Raw genomic sequence first — 21830 nt, 5'->3', positions numbered from 1 at the left:
ACACACTTTAATTGCAGAAACTCAAAGATAAATCATTTGGAAAAAAAAAAAAAAAAAAAGAATCCACCTGAGATTGCCAGAAGGTTCAGAGAACATCCTGCTGCTGCCTAGCCAAGGGTGCCCAGTGAGCATCTTGTGGCTTAGGGAGCAGCTTTGCTACTCACCACTCCTCTTCTGCTTTAACAACAGCTTCCTCTACAACATCATGTACCAACAAATCTATGAGCATCAGTTCTAAGCTCCACAGACCTTCCATGATCTAGAAGTTTCTCCCACCGCACTGTCTTTTAGGCTTCCTTTTTGGGTTAACTTCCTCAGCAGCACTGCATTGTTCACATGCTTTTATTTTGTTTGCCCCTAGATAGGAAACAGCCACCATTCATTCAGGATCTCATCTCCTTTTGCACTTTCCTGATTTCCCACCATGTTGGGTTCCAGCCTCTATCTCTTCTTGTCTCACTCAGTTTGGCAACACACTCATTCTCCACTGTGGCATCTTCATGGCCTTTTTCTGCTGCCATTTCTGAATTTTGTCCCTTATTAATGTCTTTATCTAGCAGGAAACTGAAGTAATCCTCATTTTCCAGGATGAAAACCAGGTGTGCCTCGTGTGCTACCAATTTAGGGTCAAAAAGGACTGCATTTGGCCACTTGATTTGGCCTTCTGCCTACAAGAAAAGCCAAGCACAGACTCAGGGAATTCCCACATGTGGCTTCTGCAATAACCAGCCTGGATGTACTTGTACCAAGGAGCATGCACAGCCGTGCTCCAGGATTGCCCTCTTGCCAGCTCTGTCCTGGGCAGTGCAGTTCTTTGTCATCTCCAAAATAATGTTTGCAGAACCATGTAAAGCAAAGAAGCTCACCTACCTCTTACTTTTCAGCTCTTGTTTCACTGCACCAAAAGCCTGGGCACTGCTCATTGGGAGGTCGTGGCCAGCAAACTTGTTCCTAGCAGAGATGGAGTCAGGCATTTCTGACTTTTGTCAGAGCTACCAATGGGGCAGCTCAGAGCAGAGCTCTGTGGCCCAACTCTCCATTTCAAGGTGTGCCATTATCCACTACATTGTACATCTTATCAATGAAAGACTGAATTTCAGCAGGTTTATTCCCCTATGAGTGGTTGGAGGACTTTTTCCCCATGGAAGAAGCTGTAGATACTTGAAAGTGTCTCCCAGAAGCAAATTCCGTCCCCAAAGCACAAAGCTGGAAAAAGCCTCCACTTTCTGTCCTCTGCAAAAATCCCTCATCACTTTAAATTCAATTAATCTCAGCCCCTGAAATGATCACTTGTGAGTCTGATGAAATTAAAGCTGGCAGAGACAGCCTTCTCTTTCAGTGGACAAATCTCGGCGTCAAAGCCACTGCCATCCCTGCCTAGGCAAAGGGCAATGCGGGGTCCTGGCAGTCCCCTCCTGTGGGGCTGTTTCCCACTGTTTATCACTAACAGTACATTTAGCAACAGCAGCACTGCTGACAAACAGCCCAGGAGTAGCACACAGTGCTTTCGCTCGCCACTTCTCTGCTGCCTGCACACCATTTCATGCAAAGAGCATGCAAAGTGCTTTCTTTGCACAGCAGGTCAGTGTTGTTCTCTCCCTGAAGCCACCTGTGATCCACCTTTTTATGCTTATGTAGGCACAATCAAGCACTCTGGGTGAGCAGCTGCCATCCGGAGCAGATGCAGGCTGTAGGCACCTCCACTCATGGAGTGAAAGCAGCAGCCTCCTCTGCTCTGTTGTTCAAACAGCAGTATTTAATGACAAACAAGAGCCCTTCTCTAAGGAAAGCAACGCTCATAAAAGTGAGAAAACAGGATCCCCCACCCGAGTCATTAAGCACAAGAGGCTGCGTTCAAAGCGCAGAGCAGAGGTGTGCATGAATATGGACATGAGGACAGGTCTCTCAGTCTTGGTTCCTGCAAGCCGTCTTTGAACTCAGGAGGAAGTGCTCGTGGCAATGCAGGATGCAAAGCAGAGCGCACCTTTCTCACTATGAAAACACATTCAGCCAGAGAGCACGTGACTGCTCTGGCAGATTAAAGGGGGGCTGAAATTCAGCACTTCGTCTCCCACAAAGTACTCATTATTTTCTGAACCCCAGATTTTAAGGTAGGAAAAGACCTCACAGATCCCGAAGTCCAACCCCAGTCCACCCCCACTGTGCCCACTGCCCACATCCCTCAGTGCCACATCCCCACAGTTCTTGGACACTGTGAGGGATGGTGACTCCCCCCCTCCCTGGGCAGCGGTGCCACTGCTTCACTGCTCTTTGGAGAAGAATTGTTCTTGATATCCAACCTGAACCTCCCCTGGCACAACTTGAGCCTGTGAACTGAGGCATTTCTTCTGGTCATTCAAACACAGGACACAACAACTGTAGCAGAGCACATGGGATTGTCTCCCACTGCTGTCCCAACAGCTCAGGAACCCCAAGGGAAAGCCATTGCCTGTGCTTGCACCAAGCCCTCCATTTATCTTCCTGCAGCACATATTAGTGACTGAGATGGATGGTGTTTCCTTGCTCTCGGATTTAGCAAAGCTTTGGAAGCTTGTGGCATACGGTGGACTCTGAGATGTTTTCCTTGAATTGAGGATCAGGTTGCATTTTAGTTTGGAGAAGTATACCCCGGTGGAAGTCAGGCAGTGATGGATTAACAATTTCCTATTGCGTTCTCAGGCTTGCTATTCATTTCGGGTGGAACAAATTTGTGTCAGTTGAATAATTCCATGTAGTCATTGATTTATTTGGAATTTAAAAGTGTAGTAAAGAGAGCATTCAAAGAGTTTTAATCAAAGACTATAGTTTTGATCAACTTCAGGATTAAAACAACAACAACAAAAAACACAACCCAAAGGATGAGCTATTTTTCCAGCTGCAGCAATTTCCAAATGTCTAGCACAGTTTACATTGTTCTGTCCTGGTCTGTTCCCTGGGCATTTCTAATTAAAATAGTCGTAGGGCACCAACATCAGACCCCCCTGTGCAAAAATCAAGTGCCCCATGGAACATGAGCACATTTCCTTGGTCATTGTTACCATCTTGAGAAGGTTTTGCACAGTGCAGCTCACAGTGGAACTCTCCAGCACTGAGGGGAAAGACAATTGTTCCATATTTAGGCTAAAACTGAACAGAAGCAAAAGCAGAGCCTTATGGCCAAATGCGACAGTTGTGCTCTGCAGCTATGGCTGGGGCTCATGCAGCTCTCTGCCTGCACGGCTCTTTGCCATGAAGATGCACCAGAGCCATATGTGTAATGCTGGAAGAGCATGAGCACAAAATGCTCCTGCCCCACACGGGTCCTGCATGCAGACGGGAGGGTGTGTGGCAGTGCTTTTTGGGGCTGGGTGCTGGGGGCTTCCTGCTGAGCTGGGCACTATATCCCCCGCTTCTGTCCAGGCTCCAGTCAGCACCCAGCACCCATGCTTCTGTGTGTTGCAGAGCTCTGGAAGTTTGGGCTGGCTCTCTCAGACCCACCAGTAGAGAGGATAACAGATGCACATGAACACAGATTTATGTGGGGAACAGGGCTGTGGATCTTCAGGATTTAAGTGAGGATATGAATCACAGGCGGCACTGCAGACAGCAAAGGCTTCAGCCAGGTTCACCCTCCATTAATTAAAAAAGGCTCTTTCTTCTTCCAGGTTAAATATCCTCATCTAAATAATGACCTTTCAACACACACAACCCAATAAATACAGCCTCAGGATTGCATATTTACTATCCTCAATAAATACAGACATAATTTCAGCTACTAACTGGTTATAGAATCGTAGAATAGAATCACAGAACCATTCAGGTTGGAAAAGATCTCTCAGATCCCCGAGTCCAACCCCAGCCCACCCCACCAGGCCCACTGCCCACGTGCCTCAGTGCCATACCCCATGGTTCTTGAACACCTCCAGGGAAGGGGACTCCCCCCCTCCCTGGGCAGCTGTGCCACTGCATTATGAAGAACGGTTTGCAAGAGCACAACAGCCATCGCTGGCATTTGAACACAAAGCTACGATGGCATTTCAAGTTCTGAAAGTGCTTTAAGAGCCCTCCTACAGTCCCTGTCAGCCCTGACCCCCACCCCCAGAGCTAGGCAGGACCTCACCCTTGGGACCGAGCCGGTGGGAGTGGGGATGGATGCTCTGAGCACAACGGCAGAGGTTCACAACCCCTCTGTTCATAGGGGAGCACGCTTCCTGCACCTAATTGGGGTTGCTGATGGTCTCCTCTCATCAGAACTACTGTTTGCATTACGACTCTCTAATAACATATCCTCTGTCTTGGAACACACGAGAAAAAATATGACCCTTTTCAACTTATCTGCTGGCTAAAATTAGCGATTTCTGGTGGTAATGCATTTCTTAAATTATGTCCAGCGGGGCAGAAAGAGCCTCAAAAACACTTCTCTCGGGAGGGTCATTTATTCTGACAGCAGCGCCAAGGCAATGGATCTTTCTGTCGAGACTCTGGCCCTCAGAAGAATCTCTAGGTACAGCGTTGCTGCTTTATTTCTTTGCTTAAACAACGCTAATTGCCTCCGCAGCCCTGTGTGCTGCAAACAGCCGCGAGGGGTCAGCGCGGGGGCCGCGGCTCCACCGCCGGGTGCGGCTCATTACAGAGCGCGGCCGCGGGACCCCGGCGGGGGCAGAGCCGCGGGGGGAGGGCGGCCCGGGCAGCTCTGCGCTGGGAAACGGCACCGCCGGGAGCGCCGGGCGCGTTCGGAGCTCGTTGGGTTTGTTCGTGCGTTGGCTTTTTTTAAAAGCGCTTCAGATGTCTCATTGGGGAAAGGTGGGAGATGACTCAGCCGCGTCTTTCAGACCCAGGGAAAACAACAACAACAACAAAAAGAACCAGCAACCAAACAACCTAACCCTTTTTGGAACCGAGCGTTTGCCCGTTTGCTGCCTGAGTGCCTGCGGGATGCTTATGTGGGTCTGCACTGATATACCTTCCATTCACTACCCATGGAAATGTGCCCCTAAGGGCAGACCAGTGCCCGGACGGGGTGGGGGAGGTGGCTCTGGGCTCTGTTATGGGCCCCAGGGAGCAAACACATCCCGGGGCTCAGCAGTGCCCTGCAGCATCAGTGGGTGCATGGGGACCCCTATGTCACCCATACCATCAGGCCATCCCAGGGGCATTCCCTGCATGTCAGTGTACTGCTTGCACACATAGATAGTAGAGCTTTAAAACAAGCAGAGGGAAGAAGGAGTGTGCTCTGCAAAGGGCTTTTATTTGCATTATAGGCATAATTTGCATTACAGCATTGTGTACACGATAGGCACTATGTACATGATAAGCACCTGCATCCCTGCCAGCATGCTGCCCTGCAAAAATTGTCGTGTCCCTTCCTGCACCCTTCCAGGCTGCACTGCTGTAGCTCTGCCCCCAGAGTCAGCACACAGGGTAAGACCCAAAACTTGTCCTATAAAGGTGGGTGTGGGGTTGTCATGTTGGGAAGGGAAGGGTGCTGACATGCAGGGCTGGGTGTGAGGCTGTGGAGTACAGGGATGCACATGGGGGCAGGGCTGCATGGGGGCAGGGGTGTATGTAAGAGCTGGAGAATGCATGGCTGCAGGGGTACATGTGAGTGGAGGGGTGTATGTATGACCTGAAACATGTATGTGTGCAGGGATGTGCATGAGCACAGGGGTGTGCATGGATGTAGGAGACCACATGGGCAGAGGGGTGCCCATGCATGCAGCACACACGCAGGGGCAGCTCTCCCTGCCAGGCAGGAGCAGGGCTGAGCAGGGCCCAGTCCCATAGTCCCTCGGCACTGCTCTTCTCTGCACATCACCCACGTGTCCCCAAACCCCAGTTCCAAAGCACAGCATCACATCCCCAATGAAACTCACCCAGACCCAAAGCAGCCTCATTTCCCCCTCTGTTTCCCACTAGCACTTCTTCATTCCCATTTCTCCACACACCATTGGCTTGCACCAAGATAGCTCAGCTCACCCTCCCAGCTCCCCTATCCATTTTTCCCTGGCCTCATGACACATCCCCATGCCCTCCTTGTTGCAGCATTAGCAGACAGGAGAGAGACGGCCGTGCTGCAGCAGGTTTGGCAGCAGCTTTGATCCCGCGGTGTTTTCCAGGAGCCGGGTGAATGGGATGTTTGTCTCCCGGCTCTTCACAGTTTATCCAGCAAGGTTTTTTCTCAGGGAGTGGCCGGGGCTGGCGCTGCCCGAGGCAGCTCTGAGGGATGCTGTTCCCAGTGACAAAACAAATGCAGTGCTTGGGCACCATCTGCACACAGCTCACCACTAGAAGCCGCCCAGGGCAGAATTTTCCTCTGCTTTGGGGCTTTATTGCAAATCTCTGACAAAGTGGGGGTTTGGTAATTTCCCAGGGGAAGGAAAGTTGAGGTTCTGCTCAAGGAAATGCATTTTATAAAGCACATCAGAACCCACCCTGGATTGTGCTGTCCTCGGGATGCACACTGCAGCCCCAGCTCCTGCTTCCTGCTTTGCACAGCAGCAAAAACAAGTCCTGTCTGATGTTCCAAACAAAATCTGGTGTTTGTTAGAGCAGAAACCCACAGATTGGGAACCAGGCACTTCTGAGTGCTTGCACAAAGGCTTCGTGTGGGTGTCAGCAACGTGTTCTCCAGGGCCTGAGTTATCAGAGGCTCCAGATGTCCTCACTGGCTCCTCTGCACTGCTTCACTGCAGTGCCTCCACCCTGGGCTCCTGGGACAGGCAGGCAGCATGCTGCTGCTCTGCACAGCAATCATGGCCCCAACCCAGGTTCCTGTGGAGCTATGGGGCTGATGGTTCTGACACACGGGTACTTGAGTGGGAGCTGCAGGATCACCTCAGTGCTCATCAATGAGGGAAACACTCCATACATATCCCAAACACATCCTGAGCGTATCCCAAATGCATCCCTAACATATCCTGAATGCATCCCAGATACATTCCAAACGCATCCCAAATGCATCCTGAGTGCATCTCTCCTGTACTGTCAGCAGGTTAAGCTGTGAGCACAGCCCTGCCAGATCCATCCAAACACAACACATGGGATGGATTAAAAATAAAAATGCCATTAAGTGTTTCCAGGATGTGAAGTGTAACAAAAGGGCTCTTTATATGCAAGGCAGAAGGAATGGTGGGGCAGGAGTGTGCCTGGCTAGGCACTTTGAGGAACACCTCAAATCCATCCCAACCTGCTTCAGATCCATCCTGTCCCACCTCAGATCCATCCACTCCACCTCCAGTCCATCCTGTTCCACTTCAGATCCATCACATCCCATTTTCACCAGCACATGCTGGGTTCAGTTTGTGCCAAACACGGGAAATCAGCTTTCTATTGATTGCCATTTCTCCTAACACATTCTAGCAAGCACTCATTAAATTTTCATTCAATTATCCCAGGCCATGTTGTGGTGGTGTTTTTTCACCCCCATCTTTCTCAACAGGAATAAGTCCTAATGGCCACCTCCCCTCAGGGAGAAAGTGGGGGGTCTGCCTTCATCCCCGGAGCAGAGCAGGAAGTGATGGGGGGACATGGGGTGGGACTACAGCCATCCCTGTGTCAGTGAAGCCATGCCATCAGCAACGAGCCTTGTGCTACATGGGGGGCACTGATGTTCTGGCAGGGGTTGGTTGTGCATTAGGAATAATGGGGTGATGATGGTGACGGTGATGATGATAGCAATAATGATAGATCACTGTCACTTGGCACTGCAGACTGGAGCAGGGCCTGATAGTACAGGGTGGCTCCAGTGGAGCTGAAGATGCGAGAGGAAGCAGGAGTGGTGATCTGGCCTCAGTCCCTGCCTCCACTTCTCATCTGCAAAGCTAGTGATGACACAAGGGTCCTCACCAGGTTCCTCCATTGGGATTCACAGTGACTTGTGCTGTGTGGCTCCCAAACCTACAGCACCCCCAAGGCCAGCACCAGCCCAGATCTCTCACAGACCCAGTTCCAAGTGGGGATGCTGGACACCCACATCCCCTGTGCATGCATTGTTCCTATGAGAAGCTCAAGGCACTGCTGCACACAAATTAGCTGAAGTGTGAGCAAGCATTCAGAGTAGGGAAGACCCCCAGATGCTACTGTTGGTGGGACTGTGCATGCCCTGGGCTTGCCCTTCTCCCTGTTGCAGCTCCTGGAGTGTCACTCCCAACTCCACTTTGTGCAATTGCTGCACATCCTCAGATACATCTGCACGCGTGCTACTGCAGCTGTGGCCCTTGTTGCATCGTGTGTAGAGTTCTGGTTTGGTCTGCAGGCTGCAATGTTCATGGAGTGAGCCGGGAAGGAGCAATGGGGAACTTGCCCTGGGGTGCAGCCAGCAGCATGCTGCTGTATCTTAAAGCTAAAAGAGCAAATCCCATGGCTGCCCTGTGCCAGGCAGCTGTTTTGCTACAGCCTTGGAGAGCAGGGCAGGGGCGGGGGGGATCCATCCTGAGCTTGACATCAGCAGGACTGGAGCTTGCTCCCCAGTGCCTGCAGTGAGATCCACCTCCTGTCTCGGCAGAGATGGGCCCTTAATGCGTGGCTGTAGCTGTCCTCCGTAATGCAATTATCCCACAATAATCTTGAAATGGAATATAATGAGGGGCCAGGGGAGTGGGGCTGGCAGCGGAGGCTGCACAGCTCTGTGTGCTGCCATGCGGCGCAGCCCAGCTGCCAGCACATGAGTCAGTAGGAGGCTGAGTGGGCTTTTCCCTTTATTCTTGAAGAATAATGGGGCTGGGAATCATTTAGGAGAGCCTTCAGTTGCACCAGGGAACGTTCAGGTCAGATATTAGGAACAATTTCTGCTCCCGAAGAGCGGTGATGCAGCGGCACAGCTGCCCAAGGATGGGGAGGAGTCACCGTCCCTGGAGGTGTCCCAGAGCCGTGGGGATGTGGCACTGAGGGACGTGGGCAGTGGGCACGGTGGGGTGGGCTGGGGTTGGGCCTGGGGAGCTCTCAGCTCTTTTCCAACCTCAGTGATTCTGTGATTCCATGAAACCCCGCCCTTTGGCTCCCCAATGCAGTTCAGTGACCACCTCCGCCCAGGTTAAATGAGGAGACCACCCGCCCTGCTTTGCCCCCTCCAGCTCCCCCTCAGCACAGCGCATCCCCTTGGACAGCGTTAGGGGAAAGCCAGAACTCCTCCCGTCGCCCCTCGGAGGTCCCACCCCACAAGTCTTGTCCCTCCGCCGCCCGACAGCGGATTTCTTGGAGCTCTCCCTGCAATTTGCGGCGGGCAGAACCTCGGTTGAGTTTGAGGATTTCGAGCATTTTTCTCGCCCCGAGGCGGGGGGGCGGCGCTTTGTGTGGTCCGGGCCACCCCCGGGCAGTCCCGGGCCGTCCCCGGGCGGGGGGAGCCCCGTTGCCGGGCTGGTTCTCGTTACACTCCGCACGGTTTGTGAGCACGGAATGGAAGGTGAATTCTCGAGGATTTTGCGCTCCTGCCAAAGTGAATTATTCCTTCGGCCGAGCTTCCTTTGTAAAAAATAAAAAATTAAATTAAATTTAAAAAAAATGTAATTTGAGGGGGATTTTAGTTTGGGCGATGGCACAGTCGGCCATAATACAAAAAGTTACAAAACAATAAAAGTAAAAAATAAAACCGCTGCAAAATACAATAATAAAATAAGAATGGTGAAAAATAAGATTATGAAAGCCCTGACAATATAATAATAAAATACTGGGATCTGCATGGTAGAAAATAAAAGTGCTGAAAAGGAAAGAAAATAAAGAAAATGCTGAAAACTAAAAATGAAATAGTAAAAAGAAAAAAAGTAAAAATCGACGCGCTGAAAATGAAATATTAAAAACGTAAGAATTAAAAACAATAAAATCACACACACACACACACACACACACTCAAAAATGCGCCCACTATGAGCGCGGCGCGCCTTCCCCGACACTATGGAGTCCCCTGCCGGCTGAGAGCTGAAGCTGCAGCAGCGTGGCGTCACCAGTGTGGTGTGATGTAATGCCATAGGAAATTGAAACGGTCCCTAAAAATAGCGGAGCTGGGGGCACGAACGGGGGACGTGTCAGAGATGGTCATAGCTCAAAGGGTGGGGATGGGGATGGGAACGGGGAACGGGGATGGGGATGGGAATGGCAATGAGGATGAAGATGGGGATGGGGTTTGATTGGAGATGGAGATAGGATGGAGTGGGATGGGAATGAGGATGGGAATGGGGACGAGAATGAGATGGAATGGAGATGGGGATAGGGTGGAATGAGTATGGGGACGGGCTGAGGATGGAGTGGGATGGGATGGGAATGGGGATGGGGATGGGATGAGGATGAGAATGAAATGGAATGGGGATGAGGGTAGAGTGGAATGGGATGAGGATGGGATGGGAATTGGATGGGGATGTAGATGAGGATTGGGTGGAATAAAGATAGGAAGGGAATAGGGATGGGGATGGGCTGGGAATGGAATAGAAGTGGAGATGGGATAGAGATCAGCATGCGATAGAGGTGGGGGGTGGAGATGGGACAGGGATGAAGATAGGGTGGAGATGGAATGAGATAGAGGTGGAAATGAGATAGAGATGGGGATGGATATGGGATGGAGATAGGATGTGTGTTGCCTGGGTTGTAACTAATATTGTTTCAGTGATGTCCCCAATGCTGTTAGGAGCCATCTCTTGCAGAGCAGCAGGTGTTCGAGGATCCAGGTGCTGTGTGACAAAATGTGTGCAGAGAGGAAGAGAAGGACACAGTTCAGGGTGACCTCATCACTTCTCCCCCAAGAAAGAAAAGCACTTGCAGGGCCCCATAGGGCAACACTGGGGATGCAGTGGGCACTGTGCCACAAAGGCCATCAGCAGGGCTTGTTCCCAGCTGTTAGGGAGCACGGTTAGTGGGCAGGACGCTCTGTATGATTCCCCGGTAATATCTCCTCCCATGTGGAGCTGCAGGTGGCAGCGTGCACCAGCAAACCAGCCCTGAGCCGGAGAAACCGCCCGTCTCCACCTATTTCCAGCACTGTATTTACATATAAGAAAGAAAGAAATCAAAAGCTCAGACAGGCTGATAAAAGCCATACGTGGAGTCATGGCATCAGCTAAATGCCCTTATCCTGCTGCTCCATCCCTTGACCAGAGATGTGGCAGGGATTTGGGGAGGAGCTTGGCGCCATGGACAGGGGGATCTCCCCAAAAATGGGACCTGGGGACAGGTCTGTGAATGGGGGACGTGCCAGAACTGCTCCTAGAGCACTGAGGACAAGTGAGAGTGGCCTCGAGCTGCACCAGCAGAGGTTCAGGTTGGGAATTAGGAAAAATTTCTTCTCCAGAAGAGCAGTGATGCAGTGGCACAGCTGCTCAGGGAGGGGGGGATTCCCCACCCCTGGAGGTGTTCCAAGAACTGTGGGGATGTGACACTGAGAGACGTGGGCAGTGGGCATGGTGGAGTGGGCTGGGGTCAGACTTGATGATCTGAGAGGTCTTTTCCAACCTCAGTGATTCTATGACTGTATGACTCGATCCCTTCTCCCACAGATTCAGCTCCACTCAGCGGGGTGCACTCTGCTGGAGCAGCACTGGGGCCATGGGTCCCAGCGTGGGGCTCTGGGGTTGCAGTGGTGCCAAATTTATGTGCCCCCTCCCCCCCCCCCCCCCCAAAAAAAAAAAAAGGTGATTTTTGTCATTTTTTCCCCTTCCCTTGGTAGGAGAAGCAAAGAGGGAGTGTGGAAAGAAGCAGCCAGAGGCACGGAGGGGAGAGCCCGGAGTACAGACAAACATTCTCTTTATTGAGCTACACATGAATTTTCCATTAGTCAGAGAAAGAGATTGGCAGTGTGTAATATATCACAGAAACCTCACTGATTGGTAATAGAAAGGCTTAGAAAGACCTGGCGCTTTATATATATATATATAATATTTTTAGTTTCCTCTTTATGTATTCATTTCCTTTTAAACAGGTGTGACTGCTCTTCTTCAGCAAAGGTAACTCTTAAAAGTGAAACTGTGACGACATCTCGTTACTAATCAAAGTAGAAATGGCGAAGGATTGGTCATGAAAACTGTGGCTTTAATGTAAACACTACATTCGATCTTTTTATCTGTTTTTTTTTTTTAAGCTTTTGTGGTTTTGTGTGTGTTTTTAAAATTTTTAAATCATTTTCCTTCTCGCTTTTTTATTTTTTCATCTTTTTTTTAGATTCTTTTTTGAGATTTTTTTTCTTTTTTTTCTTTTTTTTTTTCTTCTTTTTCTTTGCAGCACAAACATCCCCACATGAGAGAAAAAACACCATTCACTAAAAGGGAGGAGTGGGGGGGGGGGGGGGGGGTGAAGAAAAAAGCAGCACGGAAAAGCATTCACTGGAAAGAGTTAAAAATGAAAAAAAGAAAGAAAGAAAGAAAGAAAGAAAACCAAAAATTGCCCTAAAAAAAAAAAAAAAAAAAGAGAGAGAGAGAGAGAGAAAAAAAAAAAGTATGTATATATATATGTATACTCCCTCCCTGGAGCCCCTAGATCAACCCCGGATGACAAGAGAGGCAGCGGCCGTGGTGGGGTGGGAGCTCAGAGGGCTGTGCTTCTGCATGAGGGAAAATGGGGGAAAAAACCCCAGAATGGAGAACGGCACCGCCCGCACCCCCGGCCCCCGGCTGGAGAGGGGGGGTCACCTACATGGGGGGAGGTTAAAAAAGAATGAAAGGAAAAAACCCAAAAAGAGGAGAGCGGATGGCAGCTCGTCCCTGCCTGCACTGGGGGTGCCGCTGTGCATCCTGCCCAGCCGCCAGGGAAGGGATGGGAGAAGGGCTTCAGCTCAGCTCCCTGTTGGCCAGGGCGCGTGGTGAGGAGCGAGCTCTGCCATTGCTATTGTTTCCCTCTTTAAAAAATAAAATAAAATAAAATAAAATAAAATAAAATAAAATAAAATAAAATAAAATAAAAACCATCCTTGAGTAGGGAATAAACCCATTCACCCCACAGAAAATTTAAATGAGAAATGAAACAAAACAAACAAACAAAAAGAAAAACAAATAACAAAACACAAACCCCAGAGCGGGTGGGAAGGTCCCCCCTCCTGCCCGCAGCTCTGAGACCAGCAGAAAGGTGGTGGTGGATTTGTTGTTTCATTTTTTCTGTTTTTATATATATATATACGTATATATATAATTTCCTTACGCCTTTTTATTTACCAACTCGCATGATTATGGTTACGACTTTGTTTCCGTCCCGCTGTTTCTCCCGTCGCGCTCAGTGTGTGTGGTGCGGTGTGGGTGGGTGTGCGGGGCCCCGCTGCCGTGGCAGGGCTCAGTACAAGCCGCAGCCCCTCAGGTTGTTGGCGATGATGATATCGGTGACGGCGTCGAACACCACCTGGATGTTGTTCGTGTCCGTGGCGCACGTCATGTGGCAGTAAATCTCCTTGTTGGGCGAGCGGTTTTTGCTCTCGAATTGTGCTTGGATGTAGGCGGCCGCATCCTCGTAGGTGTTGGGACCTGCGGGCACAGGGGACAGCATGGGGATGTCAGGTCGGACCCCACCCAGCTGACGCTCACTGGGGAAGGAACAGCCCCAAACTACTGTCTTTTCCATTTTTTTTTTAGCCATTTCAGCTTTCTTCCATGGGAGCCTGGATCTCAGCCTTGTGCCCAGGCACCCTGGGGCTGATGGCCCTGCAGGAACGGCCCTTTTGCCCCATCTCCCCCCTTCCCCACCATTCCCCACTCCAATTTCTCCCTTTCCCACTATCCACCTCTTTTCCCCCAACATTTACCCCTTTCCTCCCTCTTTGCCACCAGTTGGGTTCTGCCACAGGCTCCTCCCTCCCCAGGTGCCACGAACACGCCCTCCCCACCCCACCCTCTGATTTCCCCTAGCAAAAGGAGCCTGTGATGGAGGACACCCATCCATCCCCAAAGATGCCCATCCATCCCTGGGTTAGCCATCCATCCCCAAGTGATACCCATTCACCCCAAGGGATGCCCATTCCAGCAGCACCGATGAGTCCCCATGGCACATCCCATAGTGTTGGGTGCTATGGATGTCCATAGCGGAAAGGATTGGGATGTCCATTGAGTGCCCCCTCCACCGTCACCCATGGGTGCCCTTACAGTGGGACAAGGGACTTGCTTGGGGTGGGCCAGAGGCACCTGGTGGTGGGTGGGAGCACCTCGATGCTGCACCAATGCCCTTTGCTTGGTGCTTTGGGGAGCTTCGTGGGCTGGAGGAGGGCCAGATGTTCAGGTCGAAAAATGTGCATTATGGCATTAAGCTGCTTACAGCAATGAGAACGACTGCACCAGGCTCCTCGCAGGGAGCTACAAAGCCTGAATTATGCCCCTGAAATCGCCTTTGGGAGAGTTGCTGTTATCTGCAGATTTAGTTTCCTTTTCAAGCGCACCACTTCCCCTCCTTCCAGGCACAGGATGTGGTTGTAGGGCTGCCCCCAGCCTTTGGGATGGGGAATGGGCTGATGTGCTTTGGGGGTTGGCCAGGAAGGACAGTGGGAGCGGTGCTGTGTCCATGCTGGGATCCAGGAATGTTGTGGCTGGGCCCATCCGCATTCCCCCAGGGTGCCCATGGGGGCACAGGGGTGCACCAGGGAAGGGGCACCAAGCCCTCATATGGGAGGTGCTGGAGCTCCTCAGGCAGGAGGTATTTTCTTTCCCTTAAAATATTCAGAGCAGACATCTTTCTATGGTGTTTTCTTGGTTCTTTCCCCCCCCCCCCCCGCCCCCCCCAAGCCATGTCGGTTTCAATTACTTTTTTTTTTTTTTTTTTTAAGTATGAATCTCCTGTGATTTCAAAGATTTCCACTGTAGGGACTCCTTCCCCCCAGGACCGCACTTTGCAACTCACAGAGGGTGAGGTAGGAGCTTTGGCCTTGGGGCGCTTGCAGCCCCACTCCTCTTTGGGCCCCATCAGCACGGCCAAGCACAGGAGCACCCTGACCACAGCCTCATTGGCCTGGTCTTTTCCATGCCAATGGTGGCCCATCCCCTTGGGTGACTGCAGACAACCCAACGGCCGCGCCATGGGTCTGGTGTTGCATGGGGAGAGGATGAGTGACCCATGGCCAGTGAGCATGTTGGGAGCCCCATAGGCAGGAAGAGAACCGCATTACAGCAAGCAGCAGAAATGCTGGTGAAGGTGTTCACAGCGCTTCAGAGCACAGAGCTTTCCACACTTGGAATGCACCAAGAGCGCTCCAACCCCCCGCTGCTCGCCGCAAGAATTCACCAAACGTGCACAAGACCCCAAGGAATGCCCAGGGCTGGTGCATCCCTGGAGGTGCCTCAGCATCCTTGCCCCTCCCCAGCCCTGAGCTGCAAGCCCCACACCTACCTGCGTACTCAGGGAAGCAGATGGTCAGGGGAGACTTCTTGATCTTCTCGGCAAATAGGTCTTTCTTGTTGAGGAAGAGAATGATGGAGGTATCGATGAAGAATTTGTTGTTACAGATGGAGTCGAAGAGCATGAGAGATTCGTGCATGCGGTTCTGCAACAGGGAGCACGGAGAGGAGGAGAGAAAGGCAAAGAGAGAGAGTTAGAGGAGAGGAGAACTGGTTTTCCCACACTGAAATGGTTAGGAAGCAAAACCTGAACAGTCAGACAGGGGTAGGGGTGAGGGGGGGCACGTGGCTGCAGCCTCTCCTCCACCGCCCCCTGCTCCTGGCAGGGCTGATGCCAGAATCACAAGAAACAGTGGAGAAAGAACTGTTGGTTCATCATCTGCTCAAAGAGAGGTCTGGGAAACGGGCTGTGGGCTCAGGGGTGACCTATCTGTGGGGCCACGTGGTGCCATCATGGTGGGGCACAGCCCACGGTGCAGCACAGTGTTGGGGTGCTGCCCCACGGAGCCCTCTGCCACATCCTCAGCTTTTGGGAACCACAGCACCTAGCTGAGAAATGCAGGGCACAAAGGGAGCTGCTGAGCCCATCTCCTGGGCTGCTCTGGGGAGGCTTAAAGCATGCGAGAGTTTGAGCAAGAACATAGAGGAAACCACTAAAAGCTGTGTTGTTTAGTTGTCCTTTCATGAGTGAGCAAACCACACCCTGCCTGCTTCCCTGTGCTGTGGGAGCTGTCAGCAGAGAGGACAGAGGGACAGGAGAGCAGAAAGAGGCGATACCGAGGGGCTGCAGGGCTGTGGGCTTGGCAGTCGGGGCGCAGTGCTCCTTCACCATCCAGGAGATTGCAGGTGCTCCCTAATGAAATGATGACCCAATTACACATTTTGGAGTTTTCCATAAATGTTTTATTAGTGAGTCATTTTCTTAGCTACACTTCGGCTGCAGCTTTTGCATGCAAAATTTAGGAGATGTCTGATTTCATCTTGAAAGGCTTTGAGATTACACTGTCGTTTCCTTGGCGAAGCGGAGCTGTGAATGCCAAGCAGCTGCTTTCCAGAGCTTCTGGACCTCATTTGATCCTTATACAGATATTTTAAAAACTCCTGTTGATTGGAAAACAAACCATCACAAGTGGATGCAGCTCTTCTCACCTTGGCCAAGCAGGCTTTGCAAAAGGGCCGGAGGTTTCCCCACAGGCAGCAGGGCAGGTTTTGTTTCCTCGTTCACCCCACTTTGTTCCACATGTACATTATAAAGGAGTGGTGGAGGAGTGGTGGAAACGAAGGCTGTGCCTGGGGGTTGGAAGCCCCAGATGCAGTGAGAACAGCTCCGATGACTTCCAGACTCCCACGCAGGATGCCATCCTGGAGGAGATGTTAGGAAAACCCCAGGACAAATACACAAAGGAAAACCCCTCTTCCTGAGCCGCTGGTGCTCTCTGGAGCTGGCCCTTAGTTCTATAGGATGGGACTGTGAGGCCGGGTCCTGCCGAAGCCGCAGCGCTGAAACACAGTGAAGGCAGCAGCAATGACAGCTGATTTTCCTATGCTGAGGCTGATGGAAAATTTTCCCTTGCTTTCTTCAAACTGGTATTCATGCTTTCTATTTCTTGCCTTCGGTAATGGAGGCCCTTTGGATCAAACACAAAAGAACAAAGCGACACGAGTGTTATTTTGAGGGGACCGAAAGGTGCTCCAAGTATTGTGTCACTGTGGTGGGGGAGAAGCACGATTTGCTGAAATGAACCAGAAATAGTTCTTTTGTCACTGTGCTGGTGCTGATTGACAGAGGTAGAACATTGCAATTCTTGCTGCGTGTGCTGGGTGTACAGCCACGACACTGGAGGAAGGCTTGGGGCAACGCCACCAACAAGCAGAAGACGCCATCTGCAACGTGTGGTGCCAAAATCACCATGGTTTGCCTGAATGCCTTTCATGCAGATGCTTGCAACAGGAAAGCCTCACGGAAGAAGGCCAGGTCTTCAAAGAAGAGGAGCATGGTACACATGGCTGCTCTTCACCCTGGCATTGCTGCGTTTGGCCGCTTGCATTGGCAATGCGCAGTGCAGATATGGCCACGTTGGAGTGAAGATCCCTCACCTTCTGGCTTCATTCTTTGTCAAGGCTCTTCCAGGCGAGAGGCCAGGGCAGGGTACCCAGCTCATGGATGGCTGCTCTGCATGCATGCAGCAGAAGAATGGCCGATGCTGGGGCCAAGAAGCAGAACATGTCAAGGGAGAGACCCAATAAAACCCTCTCACACTAGAAAAGAGCTGGCACTTTATTAACATTTTGTAACTAATAAATACATTACTGACAGCCAATAAATTATTACAATAGCTAACGTTCTATTAAACCAATGGACAGTCACTCTTCGTACAAAATTACAGTTAATGCGGTCGGGGCCATCAGACATGCAGGAGGAGCGGCTCAGCGATCCGCTGGGAGGACGGGACAGCGCCCAGAGCCGCGGTGACGGTCACTGCTCCCATGTTGAGCTGTAGGGGAAAAAGAGGAGCAGGGAGAGGGTGTTGCACTGGGAGTGGGGTTTTAGTAGGGTGGGGTTCCTCTTTCAACTCTGTGCACGAGGTGGAGGGCTGAGGCTGCTCTGGTCACGGTGAAGGCACTGCGGGGCGCTGGGTGCTGTGCTGCCAGAGCTCCTATCTCTGCGGGGTCGTTTGCATGGCTGTGCTGCACTCTCTGAGGGGGTCCCCAAGGGCTCAGGAGATGTGGCCTTTGGAGCACATGGCTGTGCGTTCAGGTGTGCTTGTGGGTGTGTGCTTATTGCTATCAGCCCCCGGAAAGCTTTTCCTCCTGTGGGGTTCTGCGTCTTTGGAATTGCTCTTCAGTTAAGGGAGCTGATGGAGTTTTGCCATCTCCCTGCACCCGGTCCTGTCGCTGCATACAGAGAAGCACCAGGTTCTCCCCTTCTGCTGGGACACCTCAGTGTGCCCTGTACATGGTACCCCACAGAGGAGCATTGCCTCCAGAAGGCACATCTGTTGGGAAGGAGGTAACAGAACACCAGCAGCAGCAGCTAGAATGGAGCTTTAGATGTACAAAATGCCAAAGGACAGGAAAGGCTCCATGTGCAGCACAGCTTCCTGCCCCCACTTCCCAGCCTGGGGACACTGCCTGGGCTGGCACTTGGGCTGCCCCAGTTCAGCCCTAAGCAGGGCACACAGTCACCGGGGAGTGGTGACACAGCCACATCCAGGGTTAATTCACACTTTCTTCCCCAAAATATCCTTGCATGCTCCATGCTGGACCCTCCTGAGGCTTTGGTTTGGTGCTGCCTTCACTGGAGACAGCCTCTGTGACTTGGTGGAGAAAATGTCAGGCACAGTAACGGGCGGAAACAGCGCATCTCCAAACCCCACGTGCTGCTGAGTGGATTCTGCTGATGGAGCTTAATAAAGCCTTGCTGCTGGTGAAGGCACTGGGCCACTCTGCACATGAGGTGCTCTGTGCTTGAGCTGGTAGTTATTTACACTTAAGGTATCACTTGGAACTAACATTCAGCTCTTTAGTCTCTCCTCCTTCCTGCTGCTTCCACCTCCCTTACTGTCCTTTTGCAACTTCTGTCTCCAACCTCTGAGCTCCCCAGCCACTCCCCACTCACCTGTCCCCTGCTCTCCCCCCTTTTCCCCTCCTTGCACTTTTCCTGTTCCATCACTCAGCTCAGCTCAGCTCCCTTCCCACAAAGCAGACAGGTCAACCTTCCCCACCTGCTGGTTGGCAGGTGACCTAATGGGGACATTAACTCTGAAGTCACCCCTCCAGGATGCAAGGGCATGGGTAACAAATCCACCAGCTGCTGCTGCCTTCCAATGGGGCTTCCAAAAGCACCTCCCTGCCTTTCAGGTACAGCCTGGCTGCAGGAGACCAGTGTGAATATTTCTGGTGTTCCAGGGCTGAAGTTAGGAACATCAGCACTGCAGTCAGTCTGGAAGGGTTCTGGGACACCTCTCTGCAGTCCCCACTGGGGCACTGTGGGGCAAAAGGCTGTGGGTTGCCACCAGCATCCCCAGGGCCACCATGACATGCGTAGAGCCCTGGCTGGGACACATCCTCCCAGGCACACAGGGAAGTCCCCTCCATCAGCACTTCCCTATAGCCATTCCACATGGGACCCAACAAAGCACAACAGGGCTGGGGACGGGAGCCACTTTACTGGGAGCACCAGGCAGGTCTTAACATTAATTCTGAAAATGTTGAGGTAAAACTGTTATAATCTGCAACAATTTTAGGCAATGCTTAGGAGGTGCTGTAACTGTGCCAGTCTCACTCGGGCCCCGGTGGCTGTGTCACCGATAGAGAGGCGAGCACAGAGCCGGGCTGCTGGGGCTCTTCCTGGGGCTTCTGGGGCAGGAGCTGGAGCCATGGGATCAAAACAATTTGCTGCTGCCCAGGAGATGGCAATTTTGGAAGAGATAAATAACAGAGCGTTACAAATATCCCTTAATTTCAAGGAGAGAAAAAAAAAAGGGTTTGGATTCAAACTACGCCGTTGCTGGCAAATATTTTAAGGCTTTGATTATTACTATTATTTTTTAAATGGGGTATTACTGTTTTTTGGCAGTTGAAATGCACTTTGTGGGAAATGCATCAGCTCCTTCTATAGCACTGCGAATGGGAACAGAGGAGCAGAAAGAGGCAGTGAGGGGAATTCACCGAAAATAAACCCAAATAAGCCAGGAGGGGGCTGGGGAAGGTGGAACGCTGCAGTTCTGGGCAGAGGGAAGGGTTCATGTGTTCCTTCCTCATTGCCCTCCAAGGAGGGGAAGCAGGAGGGGGACCTGTCTGCTGAGGCCTCAGTAGAGTCCACAGCCCCGCAGGTTGTTGGCGATGATGACGTCCGTGACGGCGTCGAAGACGAACTGGATGTTGTTGGTGTCAGTGGCGCAGGTGATGTGTGTGTAGATCTCCTTGTTGGGAGACTTGTTCTTGCTCTCATACTGCGCCTGGATGTACGCCACTGCCTCGGTGAAGGAGCTGGGGCCTGCAGAGAGATGAGCCCAGAGGGGAAGAGCTGGTTAGGGTGTGCCCATGGACCTGTACCCGTAGCACCACATCCCAGGGCACCGTGCTACAAAGAAGTGTTGGTGGTTCTGTTTGTCTTCTGAAAGACAAAAATGCTCACTCAGAATCAAAGAAGGGCCCCATCCAGCCTGACCTTGTATGCCTCCAGGGATGAGACATCCGCCACCTCACTGGGCCTTCTGTATGACTTAGGATTGCGTGGCCAAAATTGTGTCATGAGGAGTTCCTTGTTACAAGTCCCTGTGCCAAACCTCAGCCCTTACACATGGGGCAGTGTTCTAAGAAGCTCAAGGGCAGCCACCCAGCATCAAAAAAAGTCATCCTGGATGACAGGCACTGCCCTGGCTGACACACACAGCTTCACCTGGCACAGATCTGGGAGGCTCAGCTTCCCCTGGCACCTGCATGGATCCACGCTTGGATCCTTCTCCCTTAATTGGCATTTTCATAGAATCACTGAATATCCCAAGTTGGAAGGGACCCATAAGAATCATCAGGTCCAATCCCTAGGGAAACACTGTTATGTGACAGTGAAGATCTCTCTCCCTGCGGCTGTAATTTGCTACTGTTGAAGGCAACAAGGAATGGCTGTCCTCTGTACACCCACTTCTGTCTAAAAACATGGAGGCCACAAGACTTGAGATGCATTTGAAGTGTGACACAGATGTGCCAGGAGGAGGATGCTGCATGAGGAGCTGTGCAGAGCTCGGGACAGGTCCGTGTGCTGAGCACAAGCAGGACGCTGGGAGATGCGGGGACGTTGGTCACTCGAGGCCATAGGATTTAGATCCTGGATGGCTGGAATCATAAACACCAGCATGGCTCAGAGCACAGTCTGGACTGTGCTGCTGTGCAGCTGAGCACTGCGTATTAGCTGAAAGCGCGAGTGAATTAAGGGGATGGAAATAGGCAGTGCTCTAGCATGCAGCTAGCACATTTGTGAATGCAGCCCTCTAATAATTCTCTGCCAGCAGAACTAATGGACATCAGAAACTTCATTTCATTAAAAGCATTTTGTGTAACCGACTTTTGATGTCAGAATCCTGCTTGTCTGATTTGCAGGCTTTCATCAAATATTTCTTTTTAACTCCAGGGGAACTTTCCACTTCATGTTGCTTTTCCCAATGCTACAAGGCATTTACTATGGCTGGGCATCCAGAATGGCACCTCAAGGGAATTTGGGGTATGCTGAGAGCTGGAAAGGGCTGCATTGGCTCAGCCTGGGATGGGGTGTTCTAGGAGCAAACCATGTTTGTTTTCCTCCCAGCAGTTATATGGGAGCTGAGGGCTGCCCCCAGCATAGAACTCATCTTGGGGAGGGCAAGTAGCATCTAACACTTTCTGGCTGCTCCAGCTTCTGCCATCAGAAATATGGAAGGGTGTTACTTGTGAATGGGGTTACTGGGAGACTTCAGGGAGGTTTAACTAAATTAAGTGCACAAAATGTGATGAGGAAAGAGTGAAAGGTGCAGGTTTGCTGCACAGAGGAAGAGGGGAAGATAAAAATCTTCCAGGATAAAGAAG

At 51.4% G+C, this 21830-nt stretch overlaps 1 protein-coding gene across 3 annotated transcripts in view; it reads right to left on the bottom strand.

Annotated features, from left to right (window-relative positions):
* Positions 1-11689: 11689 nt before the first annotated feature.
* Positions 11690-21830, bottom strand: part of GNAO1 (G protein subunit alpha o1) — a 119275-nt gene continuing 109134 nt past the window's right edge. For 2 of the 3 annotated variants that reach the window (XM_015279145.4, XM_046899415.1), the window contains one exon: positions 17521-20265. In XM_015279145.4, the coding sequence (XP_015134631.1) occupies positions 20078-20265 (188 nt within the window). In that variant the 3' untranslated portion in view covers positions 17521-20077. Of the gene's footprint in view, positions 13410-15258; positions 15413-17520; positions 20266-21830 lie in introns of those variants that run through there. The other variant, NM_001277550.2, reaches the window with a different exon arrangement.

The sequence above is a fragment of the Gallus gallus genome, chromosome 11, assembly GCF_016699485.2.
Source record: "Gallus gallus isolate bGalGal1 chromosome 11, bGalGal1.mat.broiler.GRCg7b, whole genome shotgun sequence".
In the NCBI taxonomy this organism is placed as follows: domain Eukaryota; kingdom Metazoa; phylum Chordata; class Aves; order Galliformes; family Phasianidae; genus Gallus; species Gallus gallus.
Note: the sequence above shows the minus strand (reverse complement) of the source record. Positions and strands in the feature narration are given on the sequence as shown.